The sequence below is a fragment of the Theropithecus gelada genome, chromosome 6, assembly GCF_003255815.1.
Source record: "Theropithecus gelada isolate Dixy chromosome 6, Tgel_1.0, whole genome shotgun sequence".
NCBI lineage: Eukaryota > Metazoa > Chordata > Mammalia > Primates > Cercopithecidae > Theropithecus > Theropithecus gelada.
Genome location: NC_037673.1, coordinates 13,954,200 through 13,970,699, shown reverse-complemented (window position 1 = coordinate 13,970,699; position 16,500 = coordinate 13,954,200). Strand labels below are relative to the sequence as shown.

At 40.4% G+C, this 16,500-nt stretch overlaps 1 protein-coding gene across 1 annotated transcript in view; it reads left to right on the top strand.

Annotated features, from left to right (window-relative positions):
- The first annotated feature begins 939 nt into the window (after positions 1–939).
- Positions 940–16,500, top strand: part of DNAH5 (dynein axonemal heavy chain 5) — a 252,364-nt gene continuing 236,803 nt past the window's right edge. Inside the window, exons 1-2 of the mRNA XM_025388138.1 lie at positions 940–1,032; positions 14,187–14,321. Coding sequence (XP_025243923.1) covers positions 976–1,032; positions 14,187–14,321 — 192 coding nt within the window. The 5' untranslated portion in view covers positions 940–975. The remainder of the gene's footprint in view (positions 1,033–14,186; positions 14,322–16,500) is intronic.

The following is a 16,500-nucleotide window of genomic DNA, read 5'->3' as shown; positions in this document are numbered from 1 at the left end:
CAGGATGTCACCAGGATGAATTCCCGATTTCCTGATTATTCTTGGATGACCTTTTAGGATCTGAGTTGCTGGACCGTGAATTCCAAGGACTAAATTCTAGATTCAGCAAGACCAACCTTAAATGTTCTGCCTTTTATTCATCTCGATGGGAGAAACCATACATGAGAGATCTCTCAAAGTGTTTGGCAGTGTTTTCCCATTACGTCTTCACAGTTAGGATGATCAAGATGTTGAGCCACATAGGAGAAATTATCTTGGCTGAAGTGTATGTGCAACTGTGTGAGCACAAGTAATTTATGGACATGGTTTGCTATTTGCATATGAAATAGACTTCTTGTTCTTTATGGGGGAGAAAATGGCTCCTTTGGGTCACAATTAGCCTATCTGGCAATTAGTCACAATTAGTCACAATGCTGGCCGTGCATCGTGCTTGCAAAGTTGTTTAGACAAAGTAAGACTGAGTTTGTCGAGGTGGACAATATATTCAGAGCTGTGGCTTCTCGGATTTCTAATTTGATGTGGTTTAAAGTTTCTCATTGTTCAAAGAAACTCTTTAGATATCTCTGTTGACCCAATGCTTATTGTTGGCCAGTGTACAGAATTAATTGAACAACAGAAGGAGTTGTGTTGCTACCGAGCTGTTAAAATGCTTTGATTGGTTGATAAACATGATTAAGAGGCACGGTTCAACTGTATAGTGCATAAACAGTATTACCCTAACAACACCAGGCTTCGAGAGAGAGGAGAGGCCCCAGGGCAGAGACTCTGGGAGAAAAACTTGAGTGGTATAAGTGGAGTTTTAATTTTTATTCTGTGAATGCAGTGAATAATACATGCAAATTAGAAACGTGAAGGAAAATGCTGGTCCTCCAGAAGACTTTCCATTTGGAAGCCTGTTGGGTGTTGAGCAGATCTCCCGGGAGTTAGAAGACCATTCCAGAACAACTGACTCCAGCCTGTCCCTGCACTGCTACAATGTTTAGGATTGGCAGGAGACAGCTCTGGAAGCAGAGTGTCACCCGAGTTTTAACGGTAAGGTGCTGTTGTCTGTACCTTTGCACGTGTGTTTTGGATTATCCTCTGTCACACCTGGGTGGAAAAAAAAAACAACTTAAAAATGTTCATAGTCATACGCTGATGAATTTGTGAGAAACACGTTTTTTAACTAATGTTCACATGATGCATAGGCTACATGTTGATTTTTTAAATTAAAAAAAAAGATTTGCATTTGTAGGCTTTTCTGCATATTGCCACTTAAACTATGCACATAGAAATTCATGCTGCATCCTTTGGGAAGATGCTTTCCTGGGGTAAAAAACATTCATGGTGGTTTGGGCTCTTGTATTCTTTCAAACCGGTACATTTTAGTTGGTGATTAGAAATAGTTAAGACAGATTCTAGGCAGCAAGGTTTAGGCTTTGAAATCACTCCCCTGTTCTATATGCCTGCAAATGAGGTCACAGACGGTGAGATGCAAGGCTGTGCCTTTGGAAGTCACATTGAAGAATGAGCTTCCCTAGCATAGGGCTCAGCTCAGCAGCTTTTTATTATGCAAATGCACAGAGAGGGATTTGGAAACCTCTTCCACTGCCAATTAATGTCAGAAGAAAATGGAGGTTTCTCTGGGACTCAGTTTTCAACTATTAACCCATGCTTCCTACTGGGCTTGATCACTGTATCTTTTTGTGTATCCCCAGAAGCTCACACGATGCCCCCAGCCTGTTGTTTTTACCACAAAAGAGCAGGCATGCTACCTCTGAATTTTCTAAGTATGCCACCACCTGCCACCCCTCACTTGCCTAAGCCCCAAGATTCTGAGGCATCCTTCCCAAGGTGAACGTCCTCCAGCCAAGCCCCTGAACTTGCTTGATGGAGTTAGAAGACCATTCTGGAAGAGCTGACTCCAGCCAGTCCATGCGCTGCTTATTCTTTAAGACCAAGTGCTAGTGTTGCCTCCTCTGAGAAGCGTCCCCTGACACTTTGAGGAGGAGGCGAGAGTTTCCTTCCTGTACCCTGTCAGCACTTTCCTTCGATGTCTTATGGAGTCCTTGTTACATCTCTGTAGTGAAATGACATTTGCCCACATGTCTGTTTCTTTTGCTGAATTGTGAGTTCTCTTCATTTTAAAATAATCTTCCTTTAACACAGAGCTTGGTCCGTAGTATGTGCTTGGTCCTTAATAGATGCCTGTGGAATAAGTTGAATGAATTAAACATTTCACATGTCTGAACATTTTTCCTGTACTTCAGTACCAAGTCTGAAACACCACAATTGATGATAAAATCTCAGGCATAATTGATGAATTAGATTCTTCCTTGACATGAACTATGCTTTGAGAGTAAGTCAAGTATTTTGGAGGTTTCAATCATATATTTAGGATGCTAGTTTGGTTCACTCCACTGAAGTCTGATATTAACAGAATTATCTTAATAGTATTGCAGTATATTATGTAAATAATTACACAGTTTCTACTTAGTGCACTGTGTTAAAGAAAAAAATTATTCGATGACACTTGTTAAAGCATGGTAAGTAAGACTTTATTCAGGACCATCGAGTTAAGTATAAGGACCTGTATGGGGAGTTAGGGGAGAGATTGGGCTCAGCTGTGAATATGGCATGGCCAAGTGAGAATTTATAGCCAAGGAGTTGCAGGGGTCAGTGGTTAGAAAAGTGCTAAGACGAAACATCAATGGGGAGGGGGATTCTGGCGAAACTGAGGACCTACCAGGATTCTTGCTGAAGAAAGGCCAGGAGGATGAGACAGCACGTGGGGGATGGTGGAGGATGAGGAACCCAATCAGCTATTGAAGGTGATCAGATATTGAGTACCCTCTACCAGGGATTCTTGTTAACTGACTTAGCAGAGTTCTTTGCTAAAACTAGATTTTACAAGGACGTGTACAGATGGGCCTAGGAGAAGATTCAGAAGCCTGACTAAAGTTTGGCCAAGCAAAGAAACTTTATCAACTGATAAGATAACTTATATTATAACTTCATGATCTAAAATGACCAATGGGAAACATTCCAGAGCTACCTAACTATAAGTATGTATGTACTTAACTGCAATTCCGTATATATTTAACTAAGTTCCAGACTAAGGTCTGGAACTATTATTGCAATGACGCTATGTTATAATTAGGTTACTGTAATGTAATAATTGACTTTATCCATAAATATCATGCCAATAACAACCAAATGTACCATAAACAAAATCAAGCCATATATCTTTTCTCTTGTACAGTAAACACACATTATTTTAAATTTAAAAACTTGAAATTATTCTTTATATATTCATTCACTCATTTGCAAAAATTATGGTCCAGATCTGATGTCTGTCTTTTTTTCCTGCTTTTCTCAGAGATAAAGAATGCTTAGTACCAAGTTACAGGTGTACGATGGACAGGAATTCCAGACTTGTGAATTCTGTTTTTCCTTACTTCCCTGAAATGAAACTGAAGTCTATAATGTTGTTGGTTGACTTTGTTGACTTCCAGAAAAAAGACTAACTTGAAAGATAGATGATAGTCCTCTAGACTGTTAAATTTACCTAATTGCAAAGCTGGTTTCAAAATGGAGAAAAGTCTTTTCCCCACTGCAGTGGAATGTGTCTTGTTCCTGTTTTGTGCTGTATGTATTTGCGTTAGGGAATGCTGTTGCTCATGAACTTTCAGACTGCTGCAAGTTTTCTCTGAACAGTGACTCTCTTGTGGGTAGAAGCTGTGGGGGAAGAGAGCACACCTGCCTCCCCTGCTGAGAAGCTCTGCAGGAGGGCAGCCATTGTTCCCAGTGGGGTGCTTAGTCGAAGCCAAGACAGAAAGAACCTTTGCTCTCAGATTATCTTTTGAAATCTGTAAAGGTGTCCGTTTTCTCATTCTCCGGCAAATTAACCAAACCATTTTCAGCATCCTGTTAATCAGGCCCAGGCCTGTTGGGCCAAGTCAACAGATTTCACATAGAGCAGATCAAAACCATTTCCTTAGAGCACTGGCAGGTGAATGGATGTAGGGTTTAGCTGGGAAGAGAGAGGTATTGTCTGTTTTTAAATGTTTTTTTTTTTTCATTTTTGGAGACAGAGTCTCACTCTGTCACCCTGGCTGGACTGCAGTGGCGGCATCATAGGTCACTGCAGCCTAGAACCCCTGGGCTCAACCAATCCTTCCACCTCAGCCTCCTCAGTAGCTAGGACTATAGGCATGCATTGCCACATCTGGCCAATTTTTTTAATTGTAATTTTTGTAGAGATGGAGTCTCCCTATGCTGTGCAGACCGGTCTCAAACTCCTGGCCTCAATCTATCCTCCCGCCTCAGCCTCCCAAAGTGCTGGGATAACAGACGTGAGCCATTGTGCCAGTCCTAGTGCTGCTTGTTAAGGCCCAGTGAGCACTCTCTAGCCTGAACTAGTTAAGGCCCAAAGATGCCTCATCATTATCATGCCATAGCTAGACCCTGGGAGAATGTAACTGTATGGCAAAACCTATCCATTCCACGAATACCTCTTGAATGCCTACTTTGTACTAAGCGCTGTGCTCTGTGATTGGCAGGGAAAAACCCATCTAGACCCCATGGAATTTAGAGCTGAACTTGTTCTTTCTATCATTCAATGTTTGCCCAAGTCTAGTAAGGAGAAAAGAAGAAGTTAGAGTTAGAAGATCCCAAAATTTATGTCCTTGGACTTTCTCTATTAAGTTTCTACCTTAAGTGAGAACTTGGTCATGCTAATCCATCATGATCAACTTATAAAATGACTTCCTTGAGAACAGTGATGTCAGGCTAGGCTGTACATTAGAATCACCAGGGGAGCTTTTGAGAAATACCAGTGCCTGGGCCCTGCACCTGACCAGATAAATCAGAATTTCTCAGGGGTGGGGGGCCCAGGCATCAGTATTTTACAGCTCTCCAATGACTCGAATGAGTGGCCAGCTTTAAGCACAGTGGTTTGTTGTGTGAATAAGGGAAGTTTGGGAATTCCACTCCTGTGCCATATATAATGTGAATGGTGACATATTATATATATGTTTTTAGAATATGGGTAAGGGCCATTTGAGTCATATGGTCCCTGCTGCCAGAGGGACCTCTTGAAATTCTACATGAGAGGCGTTCCTGATTTTGGAGTGAAATCACTGTGGGGTTAGGGAAAGAGGATACATGGCCATGTGAAGGTCCACCAAATCTCAGTTCAGGTCCAGAAGTTTGGTGCGCAGAAAACAGACTCTAAGTTAGAATTTGGGTGATGGAATGTCAGGGAGAGGTGAGGCTGTGCAGACGGGGATACGCCTACAGCAGATTTGGGGTTGGTCTGGGTGAAAAATTCACACATCATAACTGCTGAAGAGAGAGTTCTTTATTTGCCTGGAAGGAATGATAGGTAAGAGAGTGAGTGAATGGGGAGAGTTAGAGGCCTTGGAAACTCCAGCAAAAATAGACAGGGTGCCAAAGTTTATCCCTGAACAGAAGAAAATGGATGGTACCACACGCTTAAGTGCTATCTCTTAGCAATAGAGGGAGAGTGTGGCTCTTGTTAAATAAAGGAGGGCTTCACTAAAGCACCTGCTGTGAGTGGGATTAGCCAGCGTGGTGTCTCTTTCCTTTCCTGAAACCACTTTACTGAAGTGCTCTTAATTTGGGAAGGAGGTGCCGTGCTTCCTCTGCGGCTGTGGCCCTTCACCGGGAAACATGAAACGAAAGGGGAGTCAGAAAAGGTGAGACTTGAAAAGTACAGTTAGGAGTGGAGAGTCTCTAAATTGTGGTTCTCCCAGCCAATTAAAGAGCAAGTTAGGCTGGGCTGCGAAGCATCACAGAGCAGCCTCTTCTCTCTGAGAGAGGCTGGGAAAGGAGACAGGGCCCTGTGGGTTGAAACAGAAAAGCTGGAAGACGAAGAGGGAGGCTTCTCTCTGTGGGAAGATAGGGAAATAGGGTTGATTGTAGAGGACTCTAAGGGTAAATGAGTTACAGAACTGCTTCCCTCAGTTTCCCTAATTCAACAAAATAAAATGGGAGGCAGGTAAAGCAAGGTTAGCTGTATTTGCTGTTAAATTGAGGGGGAGCTACTATCCTACCCAGGGTAGAATTCTGTGTAGTCATTTACGTTCCAGGCACAACAGCATGGATCCTATTGGCTTAATTTTGATTCTGCAATCGTGGACTCACATTGGTCTAGAATAATTTGTTCCAGCCCTTAATTACTTGAGAGTGATTTGTAAAATAATTTTTAAATTATTTAGAGATATTAATTGAGGATCTTCAGTGTGCCAGGGCCTGTTGTTGACACTGCTGCTATCGAAAAAATCAAAGTGGAAAGCATCCCTTTCCTGTAAAGCTGGTGCTCTTGTAGGAATGATGAGATTCTCTTGTTATTTACTTTGTTTTACTGCTCAGGAGATAAGAAGGATCAGGTTACGTATGTGGCAGATAGGAGAAGTAAACCATTTGGGTGTCTTTTAAAAAAGAAAAGAAATACATATTTTACCAATAACCAGGTATTTCAGCCACGCGTGCACTTTGAATAATTTTCTTTTTCTGCTCATGAATTTGTCCTGATTTATCCACGGTTGGGGAAGTTGAAATAAAGTGAAGTTAACTGGCCTAAGATGATCAAATTCATGTCCTTGGTTTCATTAGCACTGTGTTCTCATCAAGTGATCAATTATCTGTGGACTTGAGATTGACATTGACAGCCAAAGGGAAACCAGTTATGGATGTATTTACTTTAGTTATTTAAGATAAGGAACTTTAACGATATAGTAGTTCTGTCTTATCCACAGAAAATATATTCCAAAACCCTCAGTGAATGCTGGAAACCATCGGTAGGATTGAACCCTATATATACTATGTTTTTTTTCATATATATGTGTATATATATGTGCATTTATATCTGTAAATTTTTAAATATATACACCTATGACAAACTTTAACTTATAAATTAGGCACAGTAAAAGATTAACAACAACAATAATAAAATAGAACAATTATAACTATATACTGTAGTAAAAATTGTGTGAATGTGGTCTTTCTCTCTCAAAATATCTTCTTGTACTGTATCTACCCTTCGTGGGTTGATGTGAGGTGATATGAAGCCTGCATAATGAGATGAAGTGAGGTGAATGCTGTAGGCATTGTGATATAGTGTTTGGCTGCTACTGACCATCTGATGGTATAGCAGGAGGACCATGTGCTTTGGGTGATCCTGGATCATTGAGCTATGATGATGTCAATGATTGGATGCTGGGAGAAGATGATGTTGATGATTAATGGTTAGGTAATGTCTACAGTGTGGAGATGCTGGATGAAGGCATGATTCATATCCCAGGTGGTATGGATTTGGACGACATGAGATTTTACCACATTACTCCAAAGGGCACACAATTTAAAACTTATGAATTGTTTATTTCTGGAATTATCCATTTAATATTTTTGGAACAAGGTTGACCACAGGTAATGGAAACCATAGAAAGGGAAACCTTGGATGGGGATAGGAGAACAGCTATAATTCATAGAGTACATTATTTGCAATTATCTCAGAAGGGGATTTTAACCCATATGATACTGTATTATATTTGATATGTTACTCTATGTTTACACATATATAAAGAACAAAATACTTAAATCAAACAAATAGAAATATATTCATTTCAGTATGTGCAACTGGACTTCCTTAAGTCAGATCTCTTTCTCTTTCTCAGATTCAGACGTGCAACAAAGCTAACCATGTCACCTAGAAAAACTTTTTTCTTTTAACAACAAAATATTCTTTGACTGCAGGACCCATTCCTTTCCCTACCCACTTCTCCGTGCAAAGGTATTGTATGAGGACCTGGTATATGCAGTATGATGGAGATAATAGTGATGTTGTCAGATGGAAGCAGCAGTGAGTAGGGAGAATCTGGAGCCTCACCTACTGACTACCCAAGTGAGGAACTAACCTCCGAGGCACTTTCAGGAGTAGAAGATGGGGTGAGGGTGTTATCATTTTCAGAGAGACACAGAAGTGCAGTGAGAACTGAATACATGCATCCCAGCTGGAAGCACCTGGGTACCAGTCCACACTGGCACCAAAATATCACTGATATAACTCAGGAAATAGGTGTAGTTAACTGGTCTCCATCCACAGCTCCTCTTATAACCCTTGTATGGGGTCTCCTGCTAGAGCACACTAGATAACTGTTAAGTGCATATTTTTAAAAAAGTGCTTGTAGAATATCAGTTTGAAGTTATACAAAATTTTTAGTTGCCCTTGAGCACCCTATGTCTTGGTCTGGTCCTGTAGACAGCACGGGCTTGATTTCCAGCCCTGCCACTTTCTTAATTGTGTGCTTTTGGGAAAGCGGTTAATGGTCCACAGTCTTGATTTCCTGGTGTGGAGATAATAATGTCTGCTTCATAGGGATTTTGTGACAATTAAACCAAAACATAGTGAGCAAATGATGACTAACAGAACCAAGCTGGCAATGCAACCAGGGCAAACAGTGCAAAATATATGCTTCAGGAGGGTCTGGGAAAAGATGTCCTTGCTTAGGCACAAAGGAACTCTCAGACCCAATAGCCCCATCCTCCATCCACTTCTGCTGGCTGCCAGTGGGGTCAGTGGAGTAGATCTGTGTCAGGAACAAATCTGCCAACAAGGCAGAGCTTCATAAGGGTGGAGGAAGCTTAAACATTTGTACACTTAAAAGCAATCGTTATGAAAATGTTTTGTTTCACTTAAATTTTGATGTCCAGGATGAAATCCTTGGTCATGCATTTTAATTCGAGTGCTGTTTGATTTAGTGTGATCACCAAACTGCATGCAATTTAACCCTCACAAACATCTTTCAAGTTGGGACTTTTATCTCCTTTTACTTTTATCTTCATTTCTATAAATGAGGATAGCTGAGGATTATAAGCCTGGAGACAAAATGGAAGACTGATGATGTATGTGGTTTGTACACAACTTATGTATATAAACATGCAGACTTGGGCTTTAGTTCTACAGAGTTAAAGGCAAAGGTTAGTATATTTTAAACATTGGATGGATGGATTAGTTTTGAGACAGTCATAGAGCTTTTTGGGGTATTCATTAGGATTTGTATTTTAAAATGTTGAGTCTGTAGATTGTATAAACGTTTGAAGTCATGAGAAGTAGCCCACATATTGGAGAAGGAATGAACCTTGACTGTCACCTAGTCCAACACTTTCATTTTGTAGTTGAGGAAATTGTGGCCTGGAGAGGTTAAATGAAAGATGTGAGGTCTTGCAACTAGTGTCAGAGCTGGGACTAGAACCTACCACCTCATTCTGACAGCAGTGCTCCTTCGTCTATGGGGGATTGGCCACCTGGGAAGCAGAGCTCCTTTCTTGTGAGATAGTACATTAGCCACTCTCCCATTTCAAGGCAGTAGTAACAGCTCATCACAAATTGCCGCAATGTTTTAATACTGCTCTAGATTTCCTTGGATATTGAATAGGTTTCTGGCCATGCTCCCAACCCCTATCCATTGGTGCTTGTTCATGCAATGCAAAAAAATTTTAATAGGACTCCAGAAAAGTCTTGACATAGTTTACCTCCTGCCTTCTTAATCCCTCTCTGCCTTCACTTTCCAAGTGTCCTAGGTGTTTCAAAGGCCAGCAGGACAAACCAACCCCCCGAGACCTAGTCACCTGACTGCTTGTTGCTGTGGTTCCCCAGCAGCCAGAAAGCTTCAGGGTTAGGTTTGTGGATTGACAGTGCACTGTTCTAATTACTAAATATTTGTTTGACATTATTGACTTTTTTATGGCAGTTAAAAAATAATCTCAGTATTATCAGGATACCTTAGTGTAATGCAATGAAAGTTGAGATTGACAAACATTGTGGCCTTTCATCTAGATGACATTAGGATTGACTTCATATTACTTGTCTTTAGGCAATAGAACAATCAATTTAAATAAGAATATATATTCAAGTCTTAACATGCTTTTAAATATATTAAATAGCTTCCAAAAACATTTACTTAAAAATATGTCAATAATTAGCTTTGTATAAATAAAGCTGCTTTGGAAGTTTCTTTCTCCTGTGATATTTAAACAAAATAGAATAATTAGTGTTCTATTTTAGGGAGTGATTTCTCTTTTTTTTCCATTAGAATATTTTTTCCTCTGGAATCGGAAACAATTGGGTTATGGAGTAATGTGTTGCCATGGGAGAATCTTATTTAAATCTCTGTGTTCTTTGGAAGCCCTCAGTTCCTTGCCATGGAAGAATCTTTTTAAAATCTCTGTGCTCTTTGGAAGCCCTCTGTTCCTTTACATGTTGAATCTTCTGGCTCTCTACTTCTTTTATTTTTATTTTTGGCTACCAAGCATTTGCCAGCTCTTTGTGTTGTTGCTGAATTCCTGGCTCCCCGGTTGACCTCTGAGTTCTCAAGCTGCTAAAGATATTTAGCACAAACTTAGAGCGATCACTTAGAGAAAAGTCTTTTATTTCTCCCTGCCAGGAAGGTAGAAAACAGTTCAAAACAATAGGACATCTTCCTGGCTTTAGTGACATTTGAAAAAAGTTTTAAATTTACTTTTATTTGATGTTTATGGAGTGTATATTTTATGTCAGGACCTATGTTAGTTCCTTTTTAAAGAAATGGTGAGAAAACAGGTAGATTATCTGTTTTTTAAACCTGAATCCTGCCTCCTCTTGCCACCTACCCAGCAAAGTTGTCTATCAGATAGGTAGTCCTTCAAGTTCAGAGAAATGTATGTCAATTTTATAGGTCTAGCAATAACCTTTCAATTGCTCTGAAATCTCCAACTTTTTCATCTTTACTTTTCCATAATTCTTTTATACCTTAAAAAATTCTTCCTTGACTCTAAATTTTCCTCTCTATTACTACCACGCCCTATTCCTTTATAGTCAAGTTTCTGGGAAGAGTAGTTTATATTCAGCATTTTAATATTTCTCTTTTTCCAATCATGCTTTTCTCAAGTCTATATTTATTTCTGTCCAACCAATGAAATTATTCTAACAAAATTACTCCGTTATTTATTTTTGCATTACAAACCATACCAAAACTTAAGGACCTAAAGCAGAAACAATCATCTGTTATCTCTCTTAATTCTGTGAGTGACTGGGCTCTGCTGGGTGGTTCTTCTGCAGGTGCCATTGGCTGGCTTGCTGTCATCTGTAGGGGAAACTTAGGTTGGAACATCCAAGACAGCTTACTTAGATGGCTGAAAGTTGGTGCTGGAGTCAGCTAGAAGGTCAGAAGGTGCCATTGACCAGAACGTTTTGTTCTCCTCCGTGCGGTCTCCCTACGTGACTGAGTTCTTAGGCAACATTCTAAGTGCAAAGGCAGAAGGTGAAGATCTCTTAAGAACTAGCCTAGGAAATTCCATCTCATTTACCCTCAGATTTTTTTGGTGAAAACTGGCCAGAGGGCTAGCCAAATGCAAGCGGAGGGAGAATACATCTATTTCTTGACAGATTAGTGGCACAGTCACACTGCAAAAGAGCTGTAAGAAGCCACAACCATCCTGTAAACACAATGCCTAAAGATATCCTAATTAACCCAACCAATCCTGTATAGCATTGTTGCTATTGGTCACTCTCCATGATTTATTGATGGTACGGTTTCTTGGTTTCCTTCCTATCTCTTTGCACATTCATCCTTAGTTTTTTTTTTTGTTTGTTTTTTTGAGGCGGAGTCTCGCTCTGTCACTCAGGCTGGGGTGCAAAGGCACAATCTCGGCTCACTGCAGCCTCTGCTTCCCGGGTTCAAGCAATTCTCCTCCCTTATCCTCCAGAGGAGCTGGGATTACAGGCATGTGCCACCTTGCCTGGCTAGTTTTTGTATTTTAATAGAGACAGGGTTTCGCCATGTTGGCCAGGCTGTTCTTGAACTCCTGAGCTCAGGTGATCTGCCCACCTTGGCCTCCCAAAGTGCTGGGATTACAGGCATGAGCCACTGCCCCTGGTCTCATCCTTAGCTTTCTTGATTTGCTCTTCTTTTTCTCCTTGCTCCTGGGATACTGGTGGTCCCCAATTTTCTTCACTTTTTTTGTGTTTTCATTTCCATACATTTGTTAGAAAATCATGTCTGCACTCATGGTTTAAACTTTGATTTATTCATTCATTTGACAAATATTTATTGAATGCACATACTATCTGCTGGTTGAAAGAACTGTTGATGTACTTTTGCAGGTTCTGTACTGCACAACTGCAACAGGTACCACATTGTTTTCACACTGATTGACATTGTAGCTTTTATATTGACCGTCTTCTCTATGTCTATGTCTATATGTGCCTGTGTCTATATCTATATATATGTCTGTATCATATCAGTGGTTCTCAACAGGGGAGGTTATTTTGTCCCACAGGCGCCATTTGGCAATGTCTGGAGACATTTTTTATTCTCACGAGTCGGTGGTGGGGGCTACTGGGACCTAGAAGTTGGAGACCAAAGGCACTGCTAAAACCTCACATCTCACAGGACTGCCCCTCACAACAACAATGGTCTATCTCATAAAGTCATTGTGCTGAATTGAGAACCTGCATGTTATCTGTATCTGCAGTGCCATTTCCCCTTGACCATTTCCAGTGGCCTGTCTGCCTCGTCCACCTATGTGTTGACTGACCTCAAAATCTTACACATCCAAAAGCTGAACTTATGATTGTGTTGCTTCAACCTGTTCCTCTTGATGAACCCAGTGTCTGGGAATGCCACCATTACCCACCTGACTGCCTCCAGGCGTGCATTGCATCAGCCCACTTTCCACACTACTGTTAGAATGATGGATTTTTCAATGCTGCACAGGCAGCTAAACACCTGTCTCTTCTGATTTGAAAATCATCAGTGATTCTCCATGGATATCACATAACAGTTAAACTTTGTAATGTGGTTCAGAAAATATTTGTGATCTGACTTTTTTTTCATTTCCTGTTATGTTTTCCTAGTCCTTTTTAGTTCACCCATCCTGGCTGCCTTGTGGTTTTCAGAATGTGCTTTCGTGTGCCTCTCGGCCTTTGTGTATGCAGAAAGGCAACTGTCCTAGAAGTATGACCAACCCTCCTTCAATGCTAGGCTTGAGCCACCTCCTCCTGAAAGCTTTCCTGTCATCCCCACCCCCACCCCTTATCAACTCCAGGCTAGAGTGGGAGATCCTTCTTTTTGCTCCTTCTCTGAAGACCCATAAATGCCCCTGCATTTGGAGACCCATAAATCTGATGCCCCTGTGGCAATCGCCATGCCATCTGTCATATTTAAATTTTCAGCTCACATCCTGCCAGCCAGGCCATGAGCTTTTTTGAAGTTACCAGGTAGTGTTGACCTCTTCAGTGCTGGCACATATTAGGGGTTTAACAAATGTTTGTTGATTAAAAGAAGGGATCCAGAGGGTCCACTTTTCCTCTTCCCAGTGGGAGCTACTGGTTGGCATTAAAGGTAATGTATTATTCCAAGAAGGAATTGGAAGCCAAGTGTCTACCATTGTCAAAATAATTAAATAAATTATGGTACATTCATACTGAATATTTTTGCAGCTATTACAGAGGATGGAATAGTCTGTATTAAACTAGAAAGAAGTCGGTGATGTATTGTTAAGGGAGAAATGCATGAAAACATTTTATAGTATGATGTAAATATAGGTGTGGGCATATGTTTGAATATGGTTGTATGAGCATAGAGCATAAGGAAAGACATCCTTCAAACTGCCAACATCGGTTACATTAAGCAAGCCTTATTCTCATAATTAACAATTAGTAGTTAAAGAGCAAGCAATGGCATTCAGAAGTTAATTTGAAGACCAAATATATGGCTGTAGGTAAACAATAAAGATAGGACATACTGTAGAAAAATATTACTTTAATGGCTTAGGAAAATGTTTATAAAAATGGAGATCTCTATTTTTTTGGTATTCTGTTGAATGCTTATATATGCATAGAAATAAGTGTGTAAAGATTTAGAACAAAATGTTAACAGTAATAATTTCTGGATGGCAGAGGATTTTTCTCTCTTTTGGCTTCTCTGTATTATGCAATTTCAAAACAATGAGCATGCTTTATTTTCATAAGAGAAATAAATTATTTCTAAAAATAGAAGATAGTACATAAAAATTGGTACCATTAAGCTGTCTGTTATCTGGATACCTAAGACTTGAAAAACAACAATTGTATGAAATTATTACAAAATGAATCCACTTGAGAACAGCAGTTTCCATGTAACATTTTTATTCTTTTCTTTTAGCAAAGACTGAAGGAAGAGAAGGAAGCCAAGCAGGCTCTTTTGGATGGGAGGCATAACTACTTATTTGCAATTGTGGCTTCCTGTTTGGACCTGAACAAAACCGAAGTGGAGGATGCCGTTCTTGAAGGGGATCAGGTGGGATGCATTTGACTTCTCACTGACTTGATTATAGAGGGCACAGATGGTCTGTTGACGTGGTCCTGTGGCAGGATCCCATGCTGTGCCCAGAGGGAGGTGCCTGTCTTAACGTGGACAGGGCTCCATTTTGACTGTACTGGTGCTTGCAGAATGAGCTTAAGGCTCTCCAGCTCTCCATGTTCAATAGGGGCACTTCTAATTGTCATTTGAGTTCCGTGATTCTGACAGCATTGTCTGCATCTCTCTACGTCCAGTAAAGCTGGGCTCTCGTGCCATTTTGGAAGCTAAAGTCAGGGAACAGAATCTCCTCTCAAGTTGCCAACTCATCTTTTGTGCATTTCTTCTGTTCTAGGCACTGGATTTGTGCCATGATTTTCTGGCTTTTACTTTGATTTGGCAGCTGAACCTGCTTTCTTTTGTTCCTAACCTTGGTTCCCATCTTCTGCTACAATTTTTCTTTAAAACCGGGCGTACGATTTGCTTTGTGTTTGACCTTGGTTGGGGAAGGCCAAAATATGGGAAGATATAATTTCCTGGGCAGTGAAAAAAGCATATAAACAGCCGTATGATGATTCCTGAAGATTTTTTGAAGAATCTAATTAGACATTAGGAAAAAAAAAAGAAATAAGGCAAGCCCTTTTTGTTGACAGGGTGCCACACTGTTGGGAATTCTTTTCAGTGGTAGGCTTGTAAATGTTAACAACTGACTTTGGGCAAGGATGGAGGAAGTAGGCAGGGAGGTACTGGTTTGAGCATCTGCTAATTTCTGTGGTGTAAATACTCCCACAATGGCTGGTTCCAAACTACTATCATCATGTTACGAAATGCTGAGGTGGAAAGAGTTGTGATCCATTGGATATCCTGGGCCAGTACGAGCCATCTGTGGCACACCGCTGGCTTCATTCCTTCTTGCTGGGCTGCTCTGGTGGGGTTAGTAGGAGTTGGGGAACAATTAAGAATGGATAACACGAAAATGGGTAAACTACAGGATGGATCAAGCAGGAGCTGAGGAAATGTGCTTCTCCTCTTTCTCCTCATAGCTGACACTTACTGAATGTTTACCATGTGTTGGTCTCTGTTCTCAATCCCTTTCATCTATGACTTCATTTCCATCTTCATAATACCAGAAGGTAGATAATATTATTCCCAGAATATGGAGGCATAAAAGCAGAGAGGGCCACTTGGGGAGATTGTTCCAGAGGTGAAATGCTTAACTCCACCCTGCTTCCCAATTTAGACATCTGGATTTGGGAATATGCAAGGGGAAGAAGCAGGCAAAAGTTCAGCTCTGTAGGGGTCCCAGGATAAACTGCTATGTCAAGCTCACAACCCAGGAATCTCAGAACCTGGAGGTTTAAAGAAAGCATCTGGCTCAGGCTGTCAAGCACAGACGAGAAGGATAGGAGCTTCAATACTGGCTGTGATGGAAGCATGCCCTTCACCACATTCTTGGCCTGGAATTGAATCTTGGGGAGTCCTTCCTCCTCTTCCCTGTGGCATCTTCAATCATGGTAGAAATTGAAGGGGATTTATTTTTCACACTTAATTGTTCAGGCTAGATTTTATCCTTTAAAAACATTATTTTAAGACGTAGTAAATACACATAACAAAATTCACCATCTTATCCATTTTAAGTGTACAGTTCATTAGTGTTAAGTACATTCACATTACTGTGCAACAGATCTTCAGAACGCCTTTTATCACAAAAACAAACTCTGTACCCATTAAACTACCATTCCACATTCCTCCTTCTCTCCAGCCGCTGACAATCCCCTCATTCTACTTTTTGTCTCTAGGAATTAGACTATTCCATAGATACCTCATGCAAATGGAGGCATGCAGTATTGGTCTTTTTGTGATTATCTTATTTCACTTAGTGTAAGATTTGCAAGGTTCATCCATGTTGTAATGTGTGCCAGGATTTCCTTCCTTGTTAAGGCTGTATTATATTCCCTTGTATATGTATACCATATTTTGTTTATCCCTTTATCTGTCACTTTCACCTTTTGTGGAAGCTATTGTGAATAATGCTACCATGAACATGGGTATACGAATATCTCTTTGAGACCCCGCTTTCAATTCTTTGGGATGTATACCCAGAAGTGGAGTTCCTGAATCATGTGGCAATTCTATTTTTAGTTTTTCTTTTTTTTTTTTTTTTTTTTTTTTTTTTTTT